Here is a 25,579-nt window from a genome sequence, read left to right as displayed (position 1 = left end):
CAGCAGCTTCAAGATGACAGGGTGCTGCTGGCTATAGCTGCCACAAGGTCCAACTGAGATTTGAAGTTGAAACTGAAGATATGAGCTGAATGTGGGCTGGTTAGAGATCACCAGAGATGAAGGGAGACTAGAGATTCAGAGTGTGAGTTGTGCCATGCCCAATTGGGCTCTAATACCATGTTAAATGATGTGGATCTAGGACATGACACAAGCTATGGTGGATCAAAGATGTAAACCAAGTTCATAATGACATGGACAAGTAGAGACAAACTATTACACAAGTGAATTAGGTTCCAAGATAGATTATCTTGGACTCATAAACACAATCTTGTGTAGAATCGACAATGACAGACACTTAACTGAAAGTACAAAGCATCATGATATTGTGTTCATTTCATAGTCAAGTACAATGCTTTATAGGCTTTGAGTTGTTCCACTCTCCTCACTGTGCATATGGGATTCAGGACAGCTCCTCTTGGAGCATACATCATTTGTCTATTTCTCAACATATTCTTTAGGATAATCCTTCCACTGGACAAGGTATTCTCTAAGGGTTCTACTCTCCTCAATTTTCTCTCCCTTACATCAATTACTCTATCAGGTTGTAGCTCAAGGACTCCTTGGCTAGGTATTACAACTTGTTGATCATCAAGGATATGATTCGGGTTAGCCACATATGCTTTCAATAATCTAACATGAATTACATTGTGGATTTTTATATTCTTAGGAAGTTGTATCTTGTAAGCGCTTGGTCCTAAGCACTTGAGAACCTTATAGGGTCCACAATATCTTGGACTTAGCTTCTTAAATTCTCCTAAAGACAAAGAACTCTTCTTTGGATGGACACGGATGAAGACTATGTCTCCCTCTTTGAAGATTTGTTCTTGCATTTTTAGATTAGCACACTCCTTTTTTTTGTCCTTGGTAGCTTGAATATCTTGTCTGATAATCTTCATTTGATCATCCATTTCTTCTAACATTATTCTCGAAGCTTCTACCCTTAGAGTAGGATCGGAAAAATTAAGTGGCATACGGAAATCTTGACCATATAGTGCTTGAAATGGAGTTACCTAAATACTTCGATGATAGGAGGAACTATAAGCAAATTCCACTAAGGGTAGATATTGAATTCACCTTTTAGGTTCCTTATTGCAATATGCACGCATAATATCCTCAATTAATTGATAGAAACATTTTTTTTTCCTATCAATTTGCGAATGATAAGCAGTGCTTAAACAAACTTGGGCTCCAATGGCTTCAAATAAACTCTTCTAGAAATGTGATGTGAAAAGAGAATCACGATCACTGATGATCCTTTTAGGTAACCCATGTAACCTAAAAATCTCTTTTACAAAAATTCTTGCAATATTTGAAGCTTTGTAATTATTTTTTGTTGGAATAAGATGACCGACCTTTGTTAGCATGTCTACTATTACCATTATTGAGTTATATCCTCCTTGTACAAAAGGTAACCCAACTACAAAGTCCATGCTAATAAACTCCCATTTCATCTAGGGAATGTCAAGTGGCTGGATTTTTCCTAGTAACTTGATACGTTTAGATTTTACCCTTTGGCAATTTAGACATTCAGTGACATACTTAAGTACATAAGATTTTCCTGACAAAATTAAGAGTTTTTGCATACCCTGGCTAACTTGAAAAAGAAGAGTCATGTGCTTCCCAAAGTATCCTTCTCTTGAGAGTTTGACTTGAAGGAATGCATAATCTCATTCTGAAATAAACAAGTCCTTCATCTTCATCTGTAGAGAACTCTTGATACTTAGTCTTAAGTTTGGGATCTTGATCCTTATTCTGAACTTCTCAAAACAATTATTGATAGCTGTGTCCTTATTTGCTTTATCCTTAGTCAATTCGATGATAGGATTAGTTGGCATTGATACCATTGTAGCTAGAGTTTCTGCCCTAGATGGTTCTTTAGCGCGATAAGAGCATTAAGGAAGGCTTTAGGAATAAGGGCATCTGCTACTACATTTTATTTACTAGGTTTGAACTTAATTTCAAAGTCATACTCCTACAGGATTTTGATCCACCATCGTTGCCTCATATTAAGATCAGGCTAAGTAAAAATCCACTTAGGACTTTTATGATCTATGACTAAGGAAAACTTATTTCCAAGAAAGTAATGTCTCCATAATTTGAGAACGTGAATCATAGCTAACAACTCTAGATCGTGAGTAGCATATCTCTTTTTATGGGCTTTCAACTTTCTTGAAGAGTAAGCTACAGGATGACCTTCCTACATTAGTACGATCCCAATGCAAGAGAGCTAGCATTTGCTTAATTCAGGTAGCCTTAAGATAGGACCACTTACCAAACTATGCTTTAGTTACTCAAAGCTAGATTATTCAATTGGCGTCCAGATAATGGCAACTTTCTTTTTGAGTAGGTCTGTAAGAGGTGCTACAATTTGGGCATAGTTTTTTATGAATATCCTATACCATCCTGTTAGACCTAGAAATTTTCTCACTTCCTTGATAGTGGTGGTTGGGGGTGACCAATCTTGAACATCTTTGACCTTGGCAGGATCTATTGATATACCTTCAACAGACACTATGAATCCTAAGTATTCAATCTTCCTTTTGAAGAAGGCACACTTCTTCTTCTTGGCATACAACTTGCGTATTCTCATCGTCTCCAGGACAATGCGAAGATGTGGTTCATGATCTTCTTCCTCCTTAGAATAAGTTAGGGCATCATCAAAGAATACGAGAACAAAGTCATCAAGATGAGGTTTGAAAATGCCTTGCATTAGCTCAAGGTATCTGGGGAATTTGTCAACCCAAATGGCATCATGATGAATTCAAAATGATTGTATCTTGTGTTGAAGGTGGTTTTAGGAATATTGTAAACTACTTGACCGAATATACCCTTGTTCTAGCAGTTGTTTGAGTTGCTCTTTTAGTTCGATGGCTTTAGGAATAGACATTTTGTAAGATCTCTTTGCCACTGGAGCGGCTCCTAGAACAAGTTTGATCTCTTGATCGGCTTCTCTTTCCAGAGGTAACTCAATTAGCTCTTCACGAAATATGTCGGTGTACTCTTTTAACCAAGATGGTTCTTCTTCTGTCTGACCATCTTGATTTACCTTTGTTAATCTTGATCAAGTAAACAAGTAATCCCTTCTTCAAGCCTTTCACAATTCAAGAAGCTTTTGCTAATTGAACTTTAGGTTTCCCTATTTCACCTTGTGTAGTTTCTATTTCACCGTTCAAATCCTGAAATGTGACTTGACCTTTTCCACAATGAATATGAGCATCATTGAAAATCACCAATCCATTCCTAGTAAGCATCATACTTGAAAGGTTTTCTCCTAGGTTAAACTCTACCTGTAGTTTGCTATGTAGAAAGTACTTCCTTTCCATTTGCTAACTCCACAAGCAGTTTTGATGCATTTACTGTATCTATTCCTAACTTCTTAGTACACTTGGGTGAAATAAATGAGTGTGTACTTCCACAGTCAATCAAAACTTTAAATGATTTACCTCGGTGACTAGTTGGTGTTTGTATTACCTTCTTGTGGAATGTAGCATGAATAGTTGCTCTTTCAATATCTTCTTCCATAGTAGGGTCTTCCTCCCTATTAGTCTCTTTTTTAGGGTAATATTTGACGTTCTTCCTCTTGCCATAACTACTTGACCATGGCGTTGGGCAACTTTGCCTTGATCTCAAAATTGGTCTTGGCGGTGGATTCCACCAAGCTTTGGATAATCTCTCCTGAAATGTCCTGGCTCATTACAATGAAAGCACCTAAGACCATCCCTATTTTCCTAGGTAGGAACAAAATTTCCAACTGCATTGGATTTTTCTTTTTTCTTCTATCCTAGGTGAAATTGGCCTTGGGTTCTTTTTACTTGACCTTTGAATCTTCCTTTGCTCTGGTTGTTGTAGCTCTAGAAATTATTATTTTTAGGCTTTGATTGTACTTCGTGCACAATAGGAGTAGCTCGAATCGAAGCATCTTGGAGGTCTATTGGGTGCATTGATTCCAAATGAGTGTTCAGAGAATAATTTAGCCCATTTCAGAACTTGGATACTTGTTGAGCAATATCCATGGGGGGTGCATATTTAAGAAGTGAAACAAACTTGGAGTAATACACCTCCAGGGTCAGTCCCATTTGCTTCAAATTAAAAAACTCATTCATCTTCTGGGTGTGATAAGCTGGAGGTAAATATCTTCCTCTTAGAGCTTCTTTCAGCAGATCCCAAGTAATGGTATTTTAAAGGACACCTTGATCTCGGCACCACTGCTTCCATCAAAGTCAAGTTTTGCTTATTAATTTTAGCTTAGCTATCATGGCTTGGTTGGCTAGGACAGTTCCAACAATAGTAAAATAATCTTTCATAGATTCGATCCAAATTACTGCATCGACTTTCACATTCTCGCATTTCCTGTCAAATTTCGAAGGTTTAATTTGCTTCAAAAGATTCCTTTTCTCTTGGGCTTCATTGGGAATTATTGTGGGTGTGAAATTCTGGGAAATTTTCAAGAATTCCCAAGTTAAACTTTGTGAAATTTATATAGCAATAATATTAGAGTTTGATACTCAAATTATTTATCGCTTAATTTATTGAAACATTTTCAAATAAAACTCTCTTCCTATTGCTAAAGTTAAATTGTAATTTTAGAGGTTCTAAGGGAAAATAAGGTTCCATTATTTCTCTAATTGATAAAGTATCAATCAATCTTTATTACAATGGATGTACAAGGTAATTAGATAGCTCACAAGCTCATTTTCTTTTTTCAAAAAAGGATTCCTTGCTACAATCTAAGCATGACACTCTAATATATGATTTATGAAGTAACTTGGATTCTGAGAGTAGATATCTAGGAATCTATATTTTTAGGGAGTTCAAGAAATCCATCCTTTTCGTAGTTGCGGGGAATAGAGTGACCTACGACTTTTACTCTGTCAGCAAGCTGGAAGGATCTTCGTAACTTCCTCATAGATATACTAGTTTAATTTGATATTCTTGCCTCTAGTATACACGATTGAGTTTACACTAGCCTCATAAAATAGATAGATCTCGACAATCAATTTAAGATCTTCCATCCATTTTACCATTTTCAGATTATTCTGAACATAAGCTAGATGGCTTGCATCAATATAGCAGTATCCTCTGCTAATCATCCACCGTCTTTCACAATATAGAGGTGAGGGGTTGTACAACTAATCTAGTACCCACGTCATCTGAATTCTCTTGGCAAAACTAGATGAATGCATAGCTTACATAAACATTACTCAAAAGATAAAGAATTGGTTTCAAGATTTGTTATTCTGCCATAATTCAAAAACATACATTAACAAAGAGAAGAGAACATGTCTTAGGTTATATTTTTAAAAATATATTTTTCTTAAGCTTAAATTGTATTCTATACTAACGTGCGCTCTGATACCAACTATGAGATGTCTACCATGCTCATTCCACGGCACTGTTGAGATATCGAGCTCCACTCGTGATACGCCAGGGTGACCGTTGTGTATTTATGTCACCGACTTGTTAGTTGCAGATGCGGTTGGTACACCGCCCCTGAATAATAGCTACATGATAGCTATCCTTATCTACTCTAGTTCGTGGCTCAGTTAGTATGCCACCTTAGTTAGTTGAGTTTGGTTTGAGACCCATATAGAGGGTTCTTCTATTTCTTTGTACTTGAGTTCTTTTGGCTTACACAACTAAGAAGAGGAAAACTGTTTTCAGCCTCCACCCTTGTGTGTCTTCCCCCATTGTGCAAGCAAGAAAGCTACAAGTGAGACTCCTTCCTTCTCTCCCACAATCTTGACAGGCACACCTTTATGTAGTCCATCAATAGGTTTTCCAAATGACACTGCCCGGCGCTCCCTTGGAATATCATGGGGTTTGTTACTTAGACCCCACTGATTCTACATCGCAATGGAAGTGTTTTGGCCAAACCCATTAGGATCGACCTAAATTTTCAAGTTCCTAAAATCAGACAGGTCTCCTAGCAGCTAGCTAGCATTAGTAATTTTGAGTTCCCACAAAGGGGAGTGCGGTACGTCAATCCTCCTGTCCATAAGGCAAAATCCGATTCTGGCCCCCTAAAACAATGCAAGTCAGTTCTACTACCTAATGACTAGTTGGTCAATTTATCATCTTCCTATTTCTATCGCTGATTTAGAAAAGCCCCCAGCTAGCCGGGACCACTCTACTATTGGACGGGACCCATCATCGGGGGATTATATCCACCTGCTTTCCTTTTATGATGGAATCATCTTTAGTTTTTTAATTACCTAAAACGCATTTATTGGAACATATACAACCAACTTCCTTAATTAGTCCATTAAATCACAGGTTCCTTTACGTAATTTATCTCACGAACACACATACAATTCGAACAACCCTTGAGTAAAATAATTTTCTTTATTATATTGGAATTTTATTACAAGTTCCATATTTTTTACCTTGTGGAAGATATACAAAATTTCACAAGAGTATTCTGCCCACCACCAAGATTTTACCCTTGTAACTAGTATTTAGGGTTCCAGGATCCCATCCTGGGTTATGAAGGGGGTCATCAGATTCTAGGAACAATGGATGATTTACGGCTAGAGCCCTCCTTGGCACCCACATTTCCTATTACCCGAGACTATCCCTATAGACATGCCTTTCACTCTATGGAGCCAGTCTAAGCCTCCAGAAGTGATAACCATGACCCCCTTGGAGTAGGGTCTTGCAACTAGCTTTGGGGGTAGCCTAGCGCAACCTTTCCTTTTATCCTGTTTGTCAATGTTTTTAATCAGAGATGTAGATTCCAGCAAACACAAACAACCCTTTCAAAAGTATATCAAATGACGCAATGACAACCACACCATCATGCAGTTCATAGCTTCCATAGCCAAGGTAGACCTTATCCTAAGGTTACCGTCTTGCAACTAGCTTTGGGGGTAGCCTAGCGCAACCTTTCCTTTTATCCTGTTTGTCAATGTTTTTAATCAGAGATGTAGATTCCAGCAGACACAAACAACCCTTTCAAAAGTATATCAAATGACGCAATGACAATCACACCATCATGCAGTTCATAGCTTCCATAGCCAAGGTAGACCTTATCCTAAGGTAACCTTACATTCTAATGAGGATTCTCCTCCCCATAAAGAAGTGTTGAGTACATCTCTTACAGCATATTAAAAGAAAGGCATGAATTTCTCGTTTAGACTATCTTACCTAACATAAGCGAACAAACTTTTAACACCATCATAAATGATGGGCACCTCATCTTGTGTGGTGTGAGTGTAGTAAAAAACCACTAGAATAGAAATGCACTAAGTTGGAAACTAACCAACCAATGTGTGAACACACCTGAAACCAACTAAAAAAGGAATGCATGCTCTAAATAGAGTTTTCTCCTCCATCAAAACACATGACAAAATGAATTTCAAAGCTCCTAATATCCTCATTTTGAGAGTCACATGTAGGAGATAATAGTGTATGATAAATATGATTGCTAACACTCTCATCCCCCTACTACTATTTGGTGCCTACACTAACACATAGAGCTACGTGTTGGGAGGGACCATTGCAGCCTTCTTTCCTTCAGCCATTGTAATTAGATTGTTCTTTATCTCACATGCACTCTCTTTTAGTCCACTCAGCATCCTGCTACTACTAAGTGTCATGCCTGTTGTCCCTAGACTCCTTACTAGAGGATTTGCTGCAACAAGACGAACAACCTTTGGAGGTAGGATTGGGTCAATAGAGCCAAAAGAAGGAAGAGCCAAAGTAGTTGTTTGCATCAAAGAAGCCAAAAAATCTCACACCTACTTAGGGATATACTTGAGAAGATACTTTACCTTTGCTTTGAATAATGGCAACTTAGCAGATTGCGAGGTTATATTAATGGGGTTGAATCCATCTTGGTATACTCAACTTGAATCAATAAGACTAGCAACCTTCAAAGATGCCCTCATGCAAGCAAAGGCCATAGCTAAAGAGATTGCTTGGAAGTCCTCATGGTCTCTCAATTGACTAGATGGATTACGTGGTTGATTAGGTCAAGGATATGGGCATTTTCTATATCAAGAGATTGTCTTGGACTAGTGGTTGTGGGGGTCGAGAGATCATGTCCACATGCAAGTCCTAGGCTTCCTACTGTTGCCTTAATCTCAATATTGCATTGTTTTGCTATTGTATCCATTTTGACAATTCATTGGACAACATTTCATTTTTCGAAAATGAATAGCTTCATATTTGAGCTTTAAAGTGGTATAATATTGGTGATGTGGTTGTGGATTCCTTGGCGCTTTGTGTTTTAGAGGGGGATTCCCAAGAACTTCAGGAGCTTCGTAAGGGATTACAATCTACTTTGGGCCTTTCCTTTATGTGGTGACCTTTTTTTCCTTTGTTGTTGAGGTACCATCCCCTACAGCTTAGACCTTGGTCCCTATTGCTTCTTTGCAGGTTATGGCGCTTTTGATTGTTCCTCACTATAATCTCATAGTTGGGTCAGAGGCCTAGCTTGCCCATGCTCGACTAGAGTTTTTGGGAGTGATCCATTCAAGGTCTCTCTATTTCCCAAGCTTTGTTTTAGAGAGGGAGATCTTGCTCCTTGGCTAGCATTCTTCCTCCTTGGACTTCATCAACATTTGCACTCTTCTTGCCACCCATGGATTCACATCTTCTTTGGACTTTTGCCATATAAAATATCTAAGAGGGGGTATTGGAGAAATGTGTCTTGTATTGTCATTTCTTATTTGTGAGCATCAATCTAAGTCAAACTAGAACATGAGGAGCTTTGAGATTGTTTGCATCTAACATTTTATGCACTTTAGGCACTTCAGATGGAGGGCACATTCGTGCCTTTCTTTTTGGGCTCTATAGGTTGTCCTAGGCATCCACATTATGGGCTTGGTCTCTTTACTACCAATTGTGGCCCCAATTTGGCAATTTATATGTGGCATGTCCTCTCTCTCTCATTATCCATCATTGATCCTTTGTGATCAACTAGCCCTCATTCTCTCATCTCCCTACTATTATCTGGTGCACCCACTAATGTAGAGCTACATGTTGGGATTGACCATTGCAACCTTGTATCCTTTAGCCATTGCAATTAGATTGTTCTTTCTCCCACTTATGTCCTCTTTTAGTCTCCTCCTCTCTATCTTTACTTTCCTTTCCACTGTGCACTCATAAAGGCATAATATCTCTCTCTCTCTCTCTCTCTCTCTCTCTCTCTCTCTCTCTCTCTCTCTCATTTTAACCTTGAATAACATCACTCTTGGAAGTCATTTTCTACAATGTACTATAACTTATACAACTAGTCTACTTATAGAATCTTAACTGGGATGAGACTTTCTCAAAGTATTTTGGATAAGATATTCCAAGGTCTTTGCCTAAACATAGAAAGACAACCATGATGGCTACATCCAATCTATAATGTGTCTTTAAAAAATCATACTTGAAGTCATAAGGTTAGAGGATCCAAGACAAGACGATTGTTTAAGTGAAAATGAGGCAATCCACAAGCACTCAATGGCTCTATGGGAACAATCCCTTTTAACTCCTTTCTATTAAAAATGTTAGTCCTAGATTGTGCTTACATATTCTCCTCAAATAAGCACACAATTCATGAAGAAAAAGTTGAGAAATTGCTCACAAGTCAAATATTGATTTACTTAGCCCAATAATCTTCCTAGACTCTCATAAATTGTCATGCAATCTCTTTGCATCTTTGAATAATCAAAAAATGTTTATTGATAGCTTTGGAAACAAGCATTAAGTTGAGTAGGGTTATCTATTACTCTTACAAGAGAGAATTTAGGTGGTTGGAATCTCTCATTCAATTGCTTGAAAAGATTGCAAAGCTTTGGGTTTCCTATATAACATTTACACAATTCATCGTCATTGCTTGGCCTAAGATAGCACATGAAAATCGATGTTAGAAACTCTTGAATTCACTTTTAATAACAATTAGTTTGTTGTCCATGCATTGTAATTCTAGGTGGAACCCCATAATAAGTTATATAACCATGGAAAACATATCAATCACACATGCACAAAATAGTGTTACTCATCCCATTTGTAGCACATGATATCAACATGGATAAGATACATCACTTCCATTAACAACATCGATATATTTGGACCAAAACCCAAACAATAATCATTATTCATAGAAGTGTGCCAAAAAGTAAATTCTTTCGCACATGAATGGACATTGGCCCACATGGATAGGTTTCAAAGGGATCAATACAATAACCTCAATAGACTATTTTATACAATTTTGCTTTGCAAGTGGCTACAAGAAGCCATTCTGGGGCATTAAGAACCTCAATAATTAGTCTAACTATTCTAGAACATGTAGATAGGCAAAGGCCTTATGCTCCCTTTTGTAATAGAAATTAAGGGCATAGAACCATTACCAATGGAAGACCAAGTATGTCACAAAACAATATCCTAAAAGTGAGAAGTCCAAGGTTTGGAAGATGAATGGTTAAATTTATGAAAGCTTAAAAATCTTGACAATGAAAAGTTAAAGAAATGATAATGAAAAAGTCACAACTATCCTAATGAAGGGCAGGCTCCTAAGACATAATAGTAATTACAGGGGTTAAGAGGATCATAAATACCCTTGTACACAAGTTTGGGCATAAAGCATACAATTAAAAGTAGAAAACAAACACATTAGATCAAGGCTTGCATTTTTTGGTCTTGAAAGTATCATGCTAACCTTATATCTCTTGACCTTCTATTTATCCCAAAGATGAGCAGTCCAATTTTCTCCACATTTGAACCACAATTATTTTTCCTTCCCATTGTCAAACTATCATAAACTATAAATCAATTTCCATATTCATTCAAAGGGAGCTTCAATGGTCCAAAGGGCACTTCCTTGTCATATGGGGGTTAAAGGTTGAAAGTAGTTCCTCACAATACCATGCACAAAGTGAAGCTTGTATCCTTCACATTGGGTCAACCACTCACTCTATGAGGCGCCCTACACAATACACAATTTATGTTACATCTGAAGCCAAGGATTCATCCAAACTTACTATATTTGTAACTTACATGTAATCATCTAATCCATCCACATATTGTGCATAACAAGTGCTGCACTATCCCACTGTTCCAATCCAACATCTAGAGACAAGTTCTACCCACTTCGAGTCATCCCACCTATCAAACACCACTTGAGGAAAGTCATAAACCAATGAACTGTCCAAGCAACTATAGCCTTACATCAATTGTAACATAAATGTCTGGTTGACAAAACAATCCCCACATGATCTCCTTAAGCAGTTCTCCAAAAATAAATAAACTTAGTTTCTGGCTCAATTATATTCTGAAACACACGAATACGTTGTTGTGTCAGCTTTCCTAAACTGTATACCAAGGAAACCTTGATCATGCCTTATCATGTGATATAAACTATATGTGTTATCTCCTACCCATAAGTGCCATTTAAATTCAAGAGATCAAGGGAGAAGATGACTTACAGTCAAAATGCAACAGCAGCAAGACATCTTTTCTTCAAGCCTGTTCTGGGACATGTGTATTCATGTCTCCAACCCAAGTCAGTTTTTCTAAACATGGATGCAGATCAGATATCAAAAAAGCCTTACCTACTTAAATAAAGCTTAACTCCCTTCCTGCTGACCATTACCATAGTGCTCCCGTGACAGTTTATAAAGACGTCGAAAAAAAAGGGAAACTATTGTACATCCAGGCACTTGCAGGGATAGTGAGATCTGGGGTTTCAACAGCCTGGAAAAACAGATATCCCCTTACTAGATTGAAGCAACCATGCTGAGTCACAACTTTGGTCCATGTCTGCAGAAAGGTTCACAACCTTCAACTTTCCTACCCAAAAAATCACTGGTTCCTAGACAGAGAGACATTTTTCAAAAGGAATTTTAATTATTAGACCCTTAACAGACCCCAGATGCTGTGGATTTGAGAAATTAAAATCCCTTCCAAATACCAAAGCCATTACCAGCACGTGTCTGTCCTTTAACATACTTACACAACTTTGGTCCATGTCTGCAGAAAGGTTCACAACCTTCAACTTTCCTACCCAAAAAAATCACTGGTTTCTAGACAGAGAGACATTTTTCAAAAGGAATTTTATATCAAAGCCATTACCAGCACGTGTCTGTCCTTTAACATACTTATTTCCTGCAGAGGGAAAGCCGGTGCCTATGCAGAGCAATTTCCTTGTCAGTAACCTCTTAACAGTACTAAAATAGGACCAGAAGATAAGTCAGAAGTTCCTCAACACCATGACACTTTTGATATATGCCACATGTGCATCTAGAAACGTATACACTGGACTCCAGAAATTTGACCTCTCAATACTTGAATCAATGGTACAAGAAAGCTTATTGACCAGCTGTACAACTGTCTGCTACCCATGTAAAATGCATCACCAGCTGAATCAAATAACTGGTGGATGAACCACTGCAAAACTTTCTGAACTTGGAGTCCAGGTTACAAAAAATTTCAGCAGCATTAGAATCTTACAGGCATCGATAAACCATCCAACTTGATTCTGACCAGATTATCTGTATAAATTTTGGCAAGACTTCGAGCTAACACTGTTTCTGTATAAGCCTCTGTAATGAATGATTTACCACACTTTCTAAAGCAAGACAGCAGTCTGTGTACTGCCTTAAACAAGATCAGTCCCATGAATAGGCTGCACAGTTCCACTTTGAGTAGCCCCAGGGTTTGAAGATAGTACTCCCATGGACGGTAATGTCAGGTCTGCTACTGGCTCAATCTCCAAGAAAGTCATCTGTAATGAACTGGTGCGTTTGATACTATAGATGGAGATTAGCACAATCCAGCCCAAAAGTACTGCAGCCCAGTAGTTATTCATTCCTTGAATCAAACCCCAAGCGATTGAGTACCCCACGAGTATCCCAGACAAATGCCCCAGAAAACTTGCTTGTGGAACTATGATTGATGTGAATACAAGGGACTCAAATGGAGCAAAGGTGATCGGCAGGGAAAGGATTCCAAAAAGGTCCAGTTTGGAAGACGGTTGCTTTGCTGACAAAATGGTCATCCATCCAAAGACAACACAGGAATAGCCCACTGCAGTCACACGCTTATAGTGCTCCAACTTGAAGCGATGAATCAACACATGATAAGCACCCAGAACCAGTATAGCTGACAATACAATCAGAACCAGTGTGTACTGGAGGTAAAACTCTATTCCAAGTCCAATATGCTGGAGGCCCTCAACAATGCCAAGACTCCAGAGCGCATTCATGTTAAAGACAAGATGAAGAATACTTATGTGAGAGAATGCCGAAGTGATGATGCGCCAGTGCTGCCCTTCTGTTAGGATCGAGTCGTAGCTCATTCCAACATCTGCATACCCCACATTCCTTTTCTGAATGTACAGCCATACAGCACTGCATAAAGCTATGATACAACTGCTGGCAGGCTTTTCCGCAATCTGGAAGAACAGAGGTTTCCCCATCACACCAGTAGTAAGATGACCACACGCTCTTGTTTCATGGTAACTGCATCAACAAGCATGCAGCTCATGTGTGCCCTGATGTGAGCAAAACCTGGACCAGCAAGCATCTCCTAATTATGATTATTGAGCGGATAGAAATCTCTCTCTCTCTAACCCTAAAACTGGATTGCAGAGTCACATCTGAGATGGTGGAGATCCCATAACAGGATTTGAAATTATACAAGTACCAAATGGAAAGGATAGCAAACCTGCAGAAATTGGGTGAAACGGACGCGATCTGATAACGCTCTTCTCTGTCTTCTTGGAATTCAAAAGACCGAGAGAAGAAGAGTATCCAGTAATGTTGTGTACACGCAACACATTGCTAACCTGCCTTTTATTTTGTCGGGCTTTCCTTAATGCTTCGTTAAATGCATGCTTAAGAACACCATTATTAAATGCTTCTTATGTTCACGAAAAACTAAGGTTCAACGTAAAAGAAATCGTAAATTTTTCTTCTAAAGAAACTTTGGAACAAAGAAGATCGGTTTATAATTTTTGTAACGGGACTAGATGGAACGATTAGTCCATTAGCGAAACTTCACCTTGATGGAACCCTACTCATGTTTGGTTAGGTGAACCAGACCTTCCTCTTGATAGCGTTGGGGGGCCTCACAAGGTGTATCACTGCCTTCTCACCACAAACCCTAGGTCATTCTTTGCTTTCATGATGTACACTTGTCAAACCAATGTTGAGAACTTTGCATCCATATCTTCCTCCATCATGGTTGGGTATGGTGAACTTTGCTTGCATGATGCGAACTTGTCAAACCAGTGCTGAGAACTTTGGATCCATACCTTCCTCCATCATGGTTGGGTGTGATGAGCTTTGCTTGCATAATGGGAACTTGTCAACTAGTGTTGAACTTTGGGTCCATGCCTTCATCATGGTTGGGTGTGGTCCTCTCCTCCATCTCTCTACCTCCACCTCTGCAAATGGTGATGCACCTTGTTCTTCGTACTCTGCCATTCTTAGCAATCTTGCCTTTTAACCTCTACAACCTAAGCATCTTTAGAACAATAGCCATGGTGGGGTCTATGAGGAGAGAGGAAACCCTATTTCTCAAGAGGTTGATAGCTACTTGCACCTTAGCATGGCTGAGAAATACTCCAAGCAACTCCTCGTGGGGGGAGATGTTCAAGACTCTTCCCTCATGGATGCTTACAAGGCTCTCCCCACCCATGGTAGAGGAACTTCTGATGTGTCACCTCCATGGTAAGAAAGTAAAGGGCATGCCAATGCAACACGTGAATGATGCCTTGAATAAACCAAAAGGTTGGTAGGAGCAACATCACCCCAACAACCAAACACCCATTAAAAAATGTAAACTTGAAATCTCTATTATGCATAATGGCATCCAACACTAGAAAGATGTCTTTGCAAATCATGCACTCATTGGTTTGTGCCATGGCCCTTGTCCCCTAATAGAGTACTTCAAGAATCAGACCTAATTCAACTGGGAATCTCTAGGTTGCAAGGTGTTAGCAACACAATATCTAGCAAATAATTATTTTATGTTTCCATTTGATTTGTTAAAACCATAAGTCATGGACAATGGATAGTCAAGAACTCTCTATTTTCCTTGATTAAATAGATGGTAGATTTCAATCCTACCAATCATAAACCCACTAAAATCCATTGTTGACCGTGAGAATTATGAGTCTCAACATACTCCATCAACCAAAGGCAAAGAGAAAGTAGAGGAAGCGGATCCTCTTTATCAAACCAAGTTCATACTACATTGAATGATGAGGAGAAGGAGTTTGTAGATAGCTGACAGTTTGTCAGAGACCTCAAATTTGACTCTAAAAAGGACTATGACCTTAATTCACCACCCAAGGAAGTAATAAAGTCAAGCTTAGGAAGAAACCCTACCACCACCCAAGGAAGTAATAATGTCCTAGGCCAAGGAAGAAACCCTACCACTCAAGGATCATAACCAAAAAAAAATCCAATCCCAAAACAAAAATAACTCAACCTACAAAAGGTGAAGAAGAGTTTGCAATTATTTCCATATCTATTGTCCTTTCTCAAAAAGAAGAAATATTTGCTCGTCCCTCCAAGAGATGCATGGCATAGAACTAAAGCAACACATAGTCTAATGGAAGTAAACACCAAAAGGTTCTTCATATGGTGCAATAACCATCAAGGGGAGGCCCTTGGGAAAGTGAGGTTAGATCGAGCATGCATCTCTTTGAGCTCTCACAACCTACATTAGGGCTATGATTGTTAGAATATCAAGCTCTTTCATGTGTGTTTGACCGACATGAGCTGGACACAGCTAGTCTGGCTAGATCAGTTAGGTACATTAAATAAGTCGGTTCTACTTCTGGTGTGAATGGTCTTTATGACCTTAGGTTGTATATGCACTAAAGTGTGTGTGGAATGAATAATGAGTAGAATGTAGAGAGGAAGCATGTTGCTTCACTCTGAGTTGCTCTCTTTTCTGCATCCATGAAAGATAACATGGTATCAGAGCCATGAATGGGCTCACTGGTGGAATGCACTCAAGAAGAAGACTTGAAGATTGACGTGAAGAGTTGGGAAAGGAAGAGGACTGAGAGTCATTTTCATCAATGGTCACACAGAGGTATGTATTGTGAAGCATTGGAGTCTCATTGCTTGAAGTAGGAGCTGTGGCTTGCTGAGGAGTCTCCCAAGGACTGGTTGAGCACCAGTGAGTGCCTTATCATTATAATAATCAGCAAAACGTGTAGCAGCAGAGGTCAGGCCAGCCAGCGTGTTTGTGCCTGTTTTCAAGCTGAACTCCATGGCTGAGATTCAGTACATGGACTGCTCACCAAGGCTCCATTGAGCATCAACAAGAGTGTGGCTTGTCTGGAGACTCACCAAAGCTCCATTGAGCATCAACAAGTGGGCATTCATCATCATCACCAGAAATCTGATCTGAATATACTCTGAACAGTCTGTGTGGACTGTGCCTATGAACAGGCTGCTCTCATTGGCTGAGATTCAAGGTGAGTAGCACTTGTCAAGCAGCATAGAGCATGGATGCATACCAAGGAAGGTTCTTGAAGGGTATACCTTGCTATTGCTCTTGTGGGAGCTCATGTGTGAGTTGTAATAGAGGTGTACAGATCTGAATACACAGGGCTGAACTGTCATTGAAGTTACAAAGACATTATACACTTGTGATGTCTGCATTTTGGATGCTCTTTGGCATGTACATTGAGCTTGAATGTAGCACTTGATGCTTGCTAGAAGACATATCATATTTCTTGGGTATTTTGACATAAACTTGGAGCTTGAAATGGCCTAATCTGAGAGCTTGTGACAGGATGAAAACTGAAAAAAAATTGCAGACATAAAGCACTAATTGGTTATTCTTGAAGAACTAGTTGATTTGGTTAGTCCCACAGGTACTTGAAGACTTGGTCTGACTGTTAAATGCTTGAGCATTGGAAACGGAAGTGATGCAAATGTTTCATGGTTTTTTGGGACTGAAATTAATCCCTGTTGCCAGTGCATTGGCTGTTTGAAATTTGGGAATGTATTTACGACATTCATATATGCTGGTTATATACTGTTTTGTGGTTCTATGCCTATGCACAACTTGACACATGTACTAGCAGCTATCTATGGAAGTTTGGGACATGTATGACATGTATACCACTCAGTTTTGGGCTTGAAATCACTGCTGGTCACTCATAGAATTACAGTTTTAGATTGCATATATGTACGCTGGCAGTGAGGTTGCAGGAGTCCAAACCGAAGTAAATACATAGCATTTGCACTGACTACTTTACTCACAAGTTAAGCCACTTGTTTGTGGGCTGTTTTGGTTTGTCAGTGGGCTGAAATACCCTGGTTTTTACTGCAGTTAATTGCAGAAAACTGTCATAAACAGTTCCGAGCTGAAGTTGAACTGTTAAGAAGATCTTGGTTTGCAGGTAGTCATGCAAGGTCTACAACATGGCAAATGCTGATAGAACTGATAATGTAACCTAGATTGTGGGAGAAAAGCTTGATAGCAACAATTATGCAATATGGAAGTTCCGCATGGAGAACTTTCTGATAGGCAAAGGATACTGGCACTTAGTGACAGGTGTTGAGGCTGAACCTGAAGTTCCAGAAAGGAATCCTACAGCTGATCAAAGACGAGCGCATCGAGCTTGGACGGAAAGAGCTCGCAGGGTTTTACATTGGTTGTCATTATGTATCTCGGATGCTATGGTGATACAGATCATGAACTGTAAATCCCCAACAGATGCATGGAATATATTGGTCAAATACTATGGCACAACCACAAGTGCAAGGAAGATACAATTGAAGCAGAAATTCAATAACATGGAGAGGAAGAACAGATCCATACAAGATTATGTCACAAAGGTTAAGACCATAGCAGATTAGCTGGCATCTGTTGGTTCACAGGTTGAAGATGAGGATATGGTTGCAGTGACCTTAAATGGCTTGGGTCTTGAGTACAAGTCTTTTGACACTTCAGTGTCTGTGCGGGCTGAGATGCTTGACTTTAATGAGCTGGTTGCATTATTGATTCATGAAGAGGTGAAGCTTGGCTTAGCTACAGGGTCAAGCAGTTCAAAGAATAAGGATGCAGTTTTTTACTCGAATTAGCGTGGTCATGGTAGCCGTGGTAGAGGCTATGGATCTGGTAGAGGAGGCCAGCAGAATGCATCCTATAGTAATAGCAATTAGCCGTCATCAAATGCAAGAGGCGGTGGAAACTTTCGAGGCAGGGAGAGATCTAACTCCCATGGTAGAGGCTCATGGCAGCACCAGCGTCAGTCAGACAATCCAAATAAAGATAAGGATTGTCACTACTGCGGAAAGTATGGGCATATTGCAAAGGACTGCTAGAAGAAGCAAGGAAACCAGAAGGGCAAGCAGCATGGACATTATGCTACGTCCAGTCAGGCAAATGACTCTGGTGATAGACTATTTGCCATGCAATATGTCAAAGATAAGGCTGCTGAAAAATCATCTGATGATGTAGTGTGGTACATTGACTTGGGGGCGTCGAATCACATGACCCCTCATAGTGAGCAAGGAGGAGTCCTAGCTATGTTTTGAAGAATTTTGGCTGACTCCAGGGTTAGAGGTCAATCCAAAAGAAAAAGCATTAAAAATCTCATAAAACCTCCACCTAATTGGCTAATTGAGGAAGGGTATGATATAATACTAGCAAATAGAAAAATCTTTAGATTGTTAGGGATCCTAATGGGCTTCATGGTGATGCAAAATCAACATTGGGAATAGGTAATGACCAAGTTAGGAAGAAACTAGGGTTCTAGAAGGTGTTCCATGGGAATCCAACTGATTTTCCTTAAGGATATTCATATAGATCTGACTATTTACTTTTATCTTCTACTATAGATCTTCCCAAATCACTATAAAAGATTTGAGTTGATGCATAGAGGCTTTCCCTAGGGCTCTAATGGGGAAAGGAAAATGCCTAAGGTTGCACGGGGCACTTGAATCCTATTGAAAACTAAGGCAGACGGTTTGCTAGACATTGAATGTCTCACTGACAAGATAATAGCCAAGTGGAGAAGCATCCTTCAATCAAATGAGGAATGGGTGGCCCTACTCCAAAGACACATGGAAAACTTTATCCTAATGCCTTGGGGGTCCACCTTACAGAACATGTGAGATACCACATAAGTTCAAAAGAAAAAGGATTATATTTAGTAAAATTTACAAGATTATATTAACCAAAAATATTTTTAAATTATTATTTGAAAAAAATATGTAAGTTTAGTAAAGTAAAAGGGGTCATTTTAAGGTCTTATAGCATGCAAAGGGTATTTCTTAATATCCTATGAATGCACATTATATAGATGATTTCTTATAGGTGGACTCCTTGGGCCCTAATGGAACTGCCCAAACTAAAAACACATGTCCATCCTTGTGGTTGCATGTTTGCAAATTATGATCTCTATAGGGAAAGCCTCTCCCTTGGCTAAAAACAATTGGATTGCTTAACTTAAGTACAAAAACAAAGCCAAATTGAGTGACAAAGAAAACTATACACTCCTCTGGGTAGCTTTTGACTCTGTTTGGTTCAACATCCTACGCGGCTTCACTCCAACTCACCAACTAAGGTTAGGGTACAAACTATATAAAAAAGGTATTCAAGTTTGGGACAACCTGTGGGACTACCAATCAAATCACTAGCTAAGTCTAGGTAATTACATCCAATATAAATATAAGTTAAAAATATATAAACTTACCCTAGTTCAACAAAGGATAGCCCTCTACTAAGATGGAGTATCTCAAGAGCCATTCGGGTAAGAAACAAATTTAATCATAGGACCTTCACACTAGAGGATAGCTAGCCTCTCCTTCCCTCCCCAACCTTTTCTCCAACATCCACAAACTAAACAACAAATTAAATGAGTGCCACCACATTAATTGGGATAAGCACAATGTGAATATTGATTCATAGACATACGATCTTTAAATATTTGTGCAAAAAAAGTCCACCCATTTATGGCTAGTCTTCCAAAAAAGAATCTAGATTGGCAAAAAAGTCTTGAACATTGGCAAAACTGAGGGCAAGTTCCCAAGATGTAAAATTGATTTGGAAACTTTGACTCGTCTATTTCTACACTACAAATACAATAAAGCATTTCCATCCCTAGAAATTTACTTGACAAGAACTGGTTCTTGGAGAGTCCAATGGGCTACCTACTATTTTTTTGTCTTTTATTTGAGCCCATTTCTTATGGGCTATTTGGTGTCAATGTGTATTTATGTTTTTTTTAAAGGTAAAGTTTCTTTTGTAGGTCATGGTCTAAAGGTGGAGTTTGTGTTATAGGTTAAAGCAAACACTAGGGCGTGGTTACCAAATCACAAAGCCAAGTCAAGAAAAGGAATGCCCAACTAATTGGATTTTGAGTCAAAAGCCCTTTTGAATGCCCATAACAATGAGCAAGGGATTAAGAACATTCTCAGTACCACCAACAAGGAGCTTTCTCAAAGATACTAGAATCACTTTATATGTTGAAATTTTTGTATTTGCCCCTTTGGTATTTTATTATATATATGGCAAGGGCCTTCAATGTCTATCCCAAACCGATGCTATGTAAAAACACCCCTTGTGCTCAACCTAGTGGCTCTACTATCGCTAGCCATTATGCAAAACATTACGTATCTCTACTTATCTTTGGCTTACACTTAAGGCTAGCTATTGAGTATCTAACTTGATGTAGCACATTTTCTTTAAACTTTTAAACCTAAACATAGTCTTTCTCAAAAAGAAGATCAGTTAGTTTTTTGAAAATGTCGTATTTTTTATGAAAAGCTACATATACCTTAAGTGGAAGAGGTTCAATGTGAACCAAAATCCACTTATGTAAAGCAACCATAACATCTGTTTGTTACCCCATATATAATAAAGGTATGTAAGGATAGTAAATATATAATATGATTATGTGGGTGAGAGATTGCTCAACATAAGGACACTAGCCAGTATAAACAAGCAAACAAAAAGATTGGTTATTGTAGAGGGGATAACGTGAGGCTTAACATGTTGAGGAAACATTCTTAATGTGGTAGAGGCAATCAATTGGGTCAAAATCTGATTGAACTTGGCTCTAGAGAGAAGTATCATTCAAGTCCATACATGAATTTGGTCTTTTTTCCTTGACTCCAAGGAGTATTTGAGGATGTCCTGCTCCACAGCATCAACTTGCAAAATAAGAGAACTTTTGAAAGAGTGAATAGAAATAGAAAAAGTGCCTTGCAATAGAGATTTGTTTCTTTGAAGCTAGATATCCCCCAAAACATGGGCTTTAAGACAATTCCAAACTTTTGTGGTGAGTAGACCATTGACTTTCTTAATTAGAAACTCTTTCTAGTTTCTAGTGTAGAGGTGAAAGGGCCAAATAACGTGCTTTAGGAAGTTTAAGAAATCTCCATTAAACCTACAAGACATAAAAAGATGTGAGACAAATCTATTTTAGAGTCACATGGGCATAACCCATCTCCTTTACATAGTTTCTTTGCATCTTCCCTTGTCCATGTAGCTTTAAAAAGAATGATTCACATTAAGGTGAACTCTTTAACTAGGATGTTGGAGGAGTATACCATTGAGATTGATTCCATTGAAGATGCCACTTGGTCTTGAGTATCCTTACAATATCCAAATTATTAGGGGAATTTTGAGAAGGGGGAAAAACGGTTGTAGCCAAAAGGCCCTATAAACAAAGTGATATAATTTAGATGCCTTTTGGCCATGTTAACCTCAAGTATAAGCAACAAGGTTGAGGAAAATAAAAAATAAAGTGCTAGAATAATTTTTGAAAGAAGCGTTATCTTTCAAGTTTTATCATGTGATGATAGGCACTCGTGATGAGAAAACAATATCATCTTATAATGTTTGTGAGACCCAAGCTCACTCTTGTGCAAATTGTAATAGCTCCCTATAATGATTCTACTATTTTAGCTTGGATGAGGTCAAATTAATCTAAGTGGTATGCATACTTTATTAAAAAGAAAGTGAGGGGGAGTGAGATTGAGAGAGTGGGAGTGAGAAAGTGCAAGGAACTGTGAGAATGAAATGCCCAATTTGAAATGGAATGGCTTAACCACTTGGGAAACTTAGATCATGAGTGATCAAGTAGACAAATTGAGCTTAGAGTCCAAATGTAGTATGGACACTGACCCTAAGATTTCTCAACTAGTTATAGAGTGATGTACAAAGAGGGATCCTCATAGTCACTTGATGAGAGCGGAATTTTGGTACCGAGAAGTGCTTAAAAATAGCTAAAATTTGCGAATATCAAGGGAAAAATATTCAACGTCGAAGGCGGTGGCTCGACCTAGGACAATTTTAAGCATCAAAGTGCTTTAAAGGCACCCGAGCAACACTTGTTGATTTTTCATAATTTTTCAGACTGCCGTGCGGGTTGACAAGAGTTATTGGCCAATGTGGGATGTCAAGCTGGACGCCCAGGATTTTTCAGAGCTCAATTCGGAGTCCGGACAGGGAAATGACCAAGAAATCGGTCAAGATACGAAGAGGTGGACAAAATTTGGCCAAAATGGGCAAGTGACCCTTGGGAGCCCAAAATTTAAATGTAGCATGAAACTTTTCATGCATGAGGTAGCAAAAAAACGTGGAGGAGGGTGTGAGTAGGAGGGCGCCGATTTTCACGCCATGTTGATGGAGAGGCCATCTCCTGCCTGTGAACAATCATGCCAATTGACATTGGGCCTTCAATCCCCCCTGGATGCCGATCATTTCGCCGTGCTTCACTCCTCTGATGGTGGTCTCTATGAAGATCTCTGATTTCAGTCTTTCTCTCTCCTCCCTCTCTCTCCCCTAAAGGCAGATTCATGTGGTGAAGAAGAAGAAGAAGAATGGATGACGGATGCTTGTCTAATGAAGACTGGATTGCTCCCTGCTTCAAGAGGAATGAAGATTGCTGATTGTGGACTGTCATGAGCATTAATGGTGGCTGGAAATCAGTCCCGAGATATGACAAATAAAAGCCAGCAACCCGCAAAGAACGGTAATTCCATTTTTACAAAGGAAATTGATGTTTTATGCAATTTGCTTCATGAATATTTGTTCCCATGGGATGATTATGCATTATAATGTTGTTTGCTATGAGTTTGATCAGTTTATGCTCAGAAAATTAGAAAATCATAAGTGTTGTGACTAAAATTAATAGTGTAAAACCCGTAAAACACGCGAAATATGGAGAAATTGGGTGTTTTTGAGATATAAATGGAAAATATGGTAGGACACATCAACTAAATTTGTGTTTTTATTGCAAATGAACCTAAGGGCCACAGCCCACAACTCATTTTGTATTTTTAGTCATTTAATATTGTGGAAAAATACAAGTAAAATAGGGAAAATGGAAAAAAATAAGGGAAAAATAGATTTTGAGTGCCGAAAATTAAGGAAAAATAAGATCCATGTTTGTGGATGTATGGGGGGTCTGAAGTATGAGGTTTAGCCTCAATTCAGCCCTAACTCTATGTTTTAGTGAGTTTTTATGGCTTTTTATGCAATGAAAATGTGAAAAATGAACCCTAAACCTATGCACCATGCACAACCTAAACGGGTGAGGGGGTAGAGTGTATAAAAGGGGTTCAAATGCTGAAGGAAATGATGGAAAGATTGCTGGTTTTTGTGCATACCATTTAGGTTGGTCGATAATTAAAAATTAAGAACCTAGTAGCACGAGGTCTTCTCAGTGCTAGGTTCATGCAACGCCGCATACGAGCGATAGTCAAAATCATTGAAAGAAATGTTTTCCACATGTGCACCAATGCTGATTTTCTTAATTGTTTGAGCACATGGGCATTCACAATTTGCATAAATCATAAAGAAACTTAAATGTATTAGACAATACCTCCTGGATGCATGGCAATTGCTTTCTAGAGGAACATGACCAACGTTGAGTGAGTAAGGTTGCCCAAGCTGTAGGCTAGGCATTTGGTCCTGGGGGAAAGAAAGTGAGGAAAATGGTACATTCCTGGATACGATCAATTGATACCTTGAGTGGAAATATGTGTGAAATGTTATATATGTTTAGCGACGCATCGAGGGGCCAATCCCCAAGGTGTAAGAGAGTCGCAGAGAGGTAGCGGCAGTCAGCCGTGGGAGGACCTTCTATGTTTGTATTTCGTGCTATTTGGCAATGTGCTGGGACTCCCTCTGAGGAGTGTTAATTGGGTTAGAGTTGGACTACGAGACGTGATACAAACGCAAGATGTTTAGGAAGATTATGTATGTGTCATCCACGCTCCTGGCCGCGAGGCCGTGGGGTTGTTGAGCGCATGATAGAGGTCCGGCTAGTGCATGAGCCAGTGCCGGCCCGGTTTAGGTCCCATCAGTGGTGCGTCTGCCGGGAGCCGCTTAGAAGTGGCGGTCCTCGAATCCTGGTTGTCTAGGGACCAGTTAGCAGTTTATGCCAAAGGATACTGGGTTTGACCCGTTATTCATCGATAAGCATCGTCTAGCCGAAATCCAAAAGCAAGAGAGAGACGAAAGAGCTAGGCGACGTGCTAAAATTCTTAGGAGGTATTACCCTAAGCGTAGCGGTGCTAAACCCTTACGAGGGAGTGGATCTAGTGGTCTTGGTGCCACAAGCAGTAAGTTAGGAGAAGGTGGAAGCTCTAGTGCTCCCCTTTCTTCCATAAGGCAGTCTACATCAAGTGCAGGAGGTGTAACCTCACCGTCCCCTATTCCTAGTGCAAATCCAATTTCCGCCATGGTGCAGCCCATTGCAATTCCTGCAGGAATGACGGATTTGCCGGCTCTAGGTTACCCGCTACTCAATGGGCTAGTTGAGGAAGATGCGGAACTTCACATTAGGGAGTTTCAAAAGCTGATGTTTAACTGTCGCATCCAAGAAGAAGGACATTTAATGATGTTCTTCAACATAACTCTCAAAGGAAGAGCTGCCATATGGTATCATGGTTTAGAAGCCGGAACCATATTGAATATTGATTCATTTTATGGAGTTTTTCGAAGGGAGTTTGCCCCTGAAAGGGGTGGGTAATATTGGTTGCGTGTACTCAACGTGACCTGCCAAGAACCACACGAGGATATTCGTGCTTATGCAAAGAAGCTAAAAGAGGTTTTCTGTAAGTTGGACACCTCTATTCCTATCCCCGCAGATGCCCAATTGCACTATTTTCTGCATGGTTTGGACTTTAATATCCAGTTGCAGTTGAGTAGTGTCCCTTTGGGGGATATAGATACTACCATTACATGAGCATAAGAAGTGGAATCCCGACTACAAGCTGCCTATGCCTCTCGTGCCAATCCGAATATAGGTCTAGCATTGGAAAATAATACGGCGATGGCCAATGGCAGTAGTAGCCAAGGGATAGCGATGGCTAATCCTAATGGGAGAGGGAACATGATGCAGAATGTGCCTTTATTACTAGCTCCCCCTAGCATGTCGATGCCTACGGGCAGTCAAATGGCTCCAAATGGTGGAGGCCAGTCAGTTAATCCTAATACCATGCCTATGGTTCAACAACCAGTGCCTAATCAAATTGTTAGGCCGATGGAACGACAGGGTAATGATCAAGGCTACGAGTCGAGCGCTTCCAATGTTCTTGGCGAGGTT

At 39.4% G+C, this 25,579-nt stretch overlaps 1 protein-coding gene across 2 annotated transcripts; it reads right to left on the bottom strand.

The window, feature by feature from the left end:
* Window positions 1-12,306: 12,306 nt before the first annotated feature.
* Window positions 12,307-13,855, bottom strand: RBL13 (RHOMBOID-like protein 13). 2 transcript variants are annotated; one of them, XM_087687551.1, is made up of 2 exons: window positions 13,711-13,855; window positions 12,307-13,553 (listed from the first exon to the last, which is right to left on the bottom strand). In XM_087687551.1, exon 2 carries the CDS (start codon window positions 13,460-13,462, stop codon window positions 12,644-12,646), a length of 819 nt encoding a protein of 272 aa, XP_087543677.1. In that variant the 5' UTR covers window positions 13,463-13,553; window positions 13,711-13,855; the 3' UTR covers window positions 12,307-12,643. The 2 variants fall into 2 exon arrangements, with proteins under 2 accessions (XP_087543677.1, XP_087543678.1); XM_087687552.1 differs by having other exon boundaries at window positions 12,307-13,505; window positions 13,711-13,853.
* Between the last annotated feature and the right edge of the window lie 11,724 nt (window positions 13,856-25,579).

The sequence above is a fragment of the Lygodium microphyllum genome, chromosome 11, assembly GCF_053477565.2.
Source record: "Lygodium microphyllum isolate KBCC chromosome 11, Lygodium_microphyllum_v1.1.10, whole genome shotgun sequence".
NCBI lineage: Eukaryota > Viridiplantae > Streptophyta > Polypodiopsida > Schizaeales > Lygodiaceae > Lygodium > Lygodium microphyllum.
Note: the sequence above shows the minus strand (reverse complement) of the source record. Positions and strands in the feature narration are given on the sequence as shown.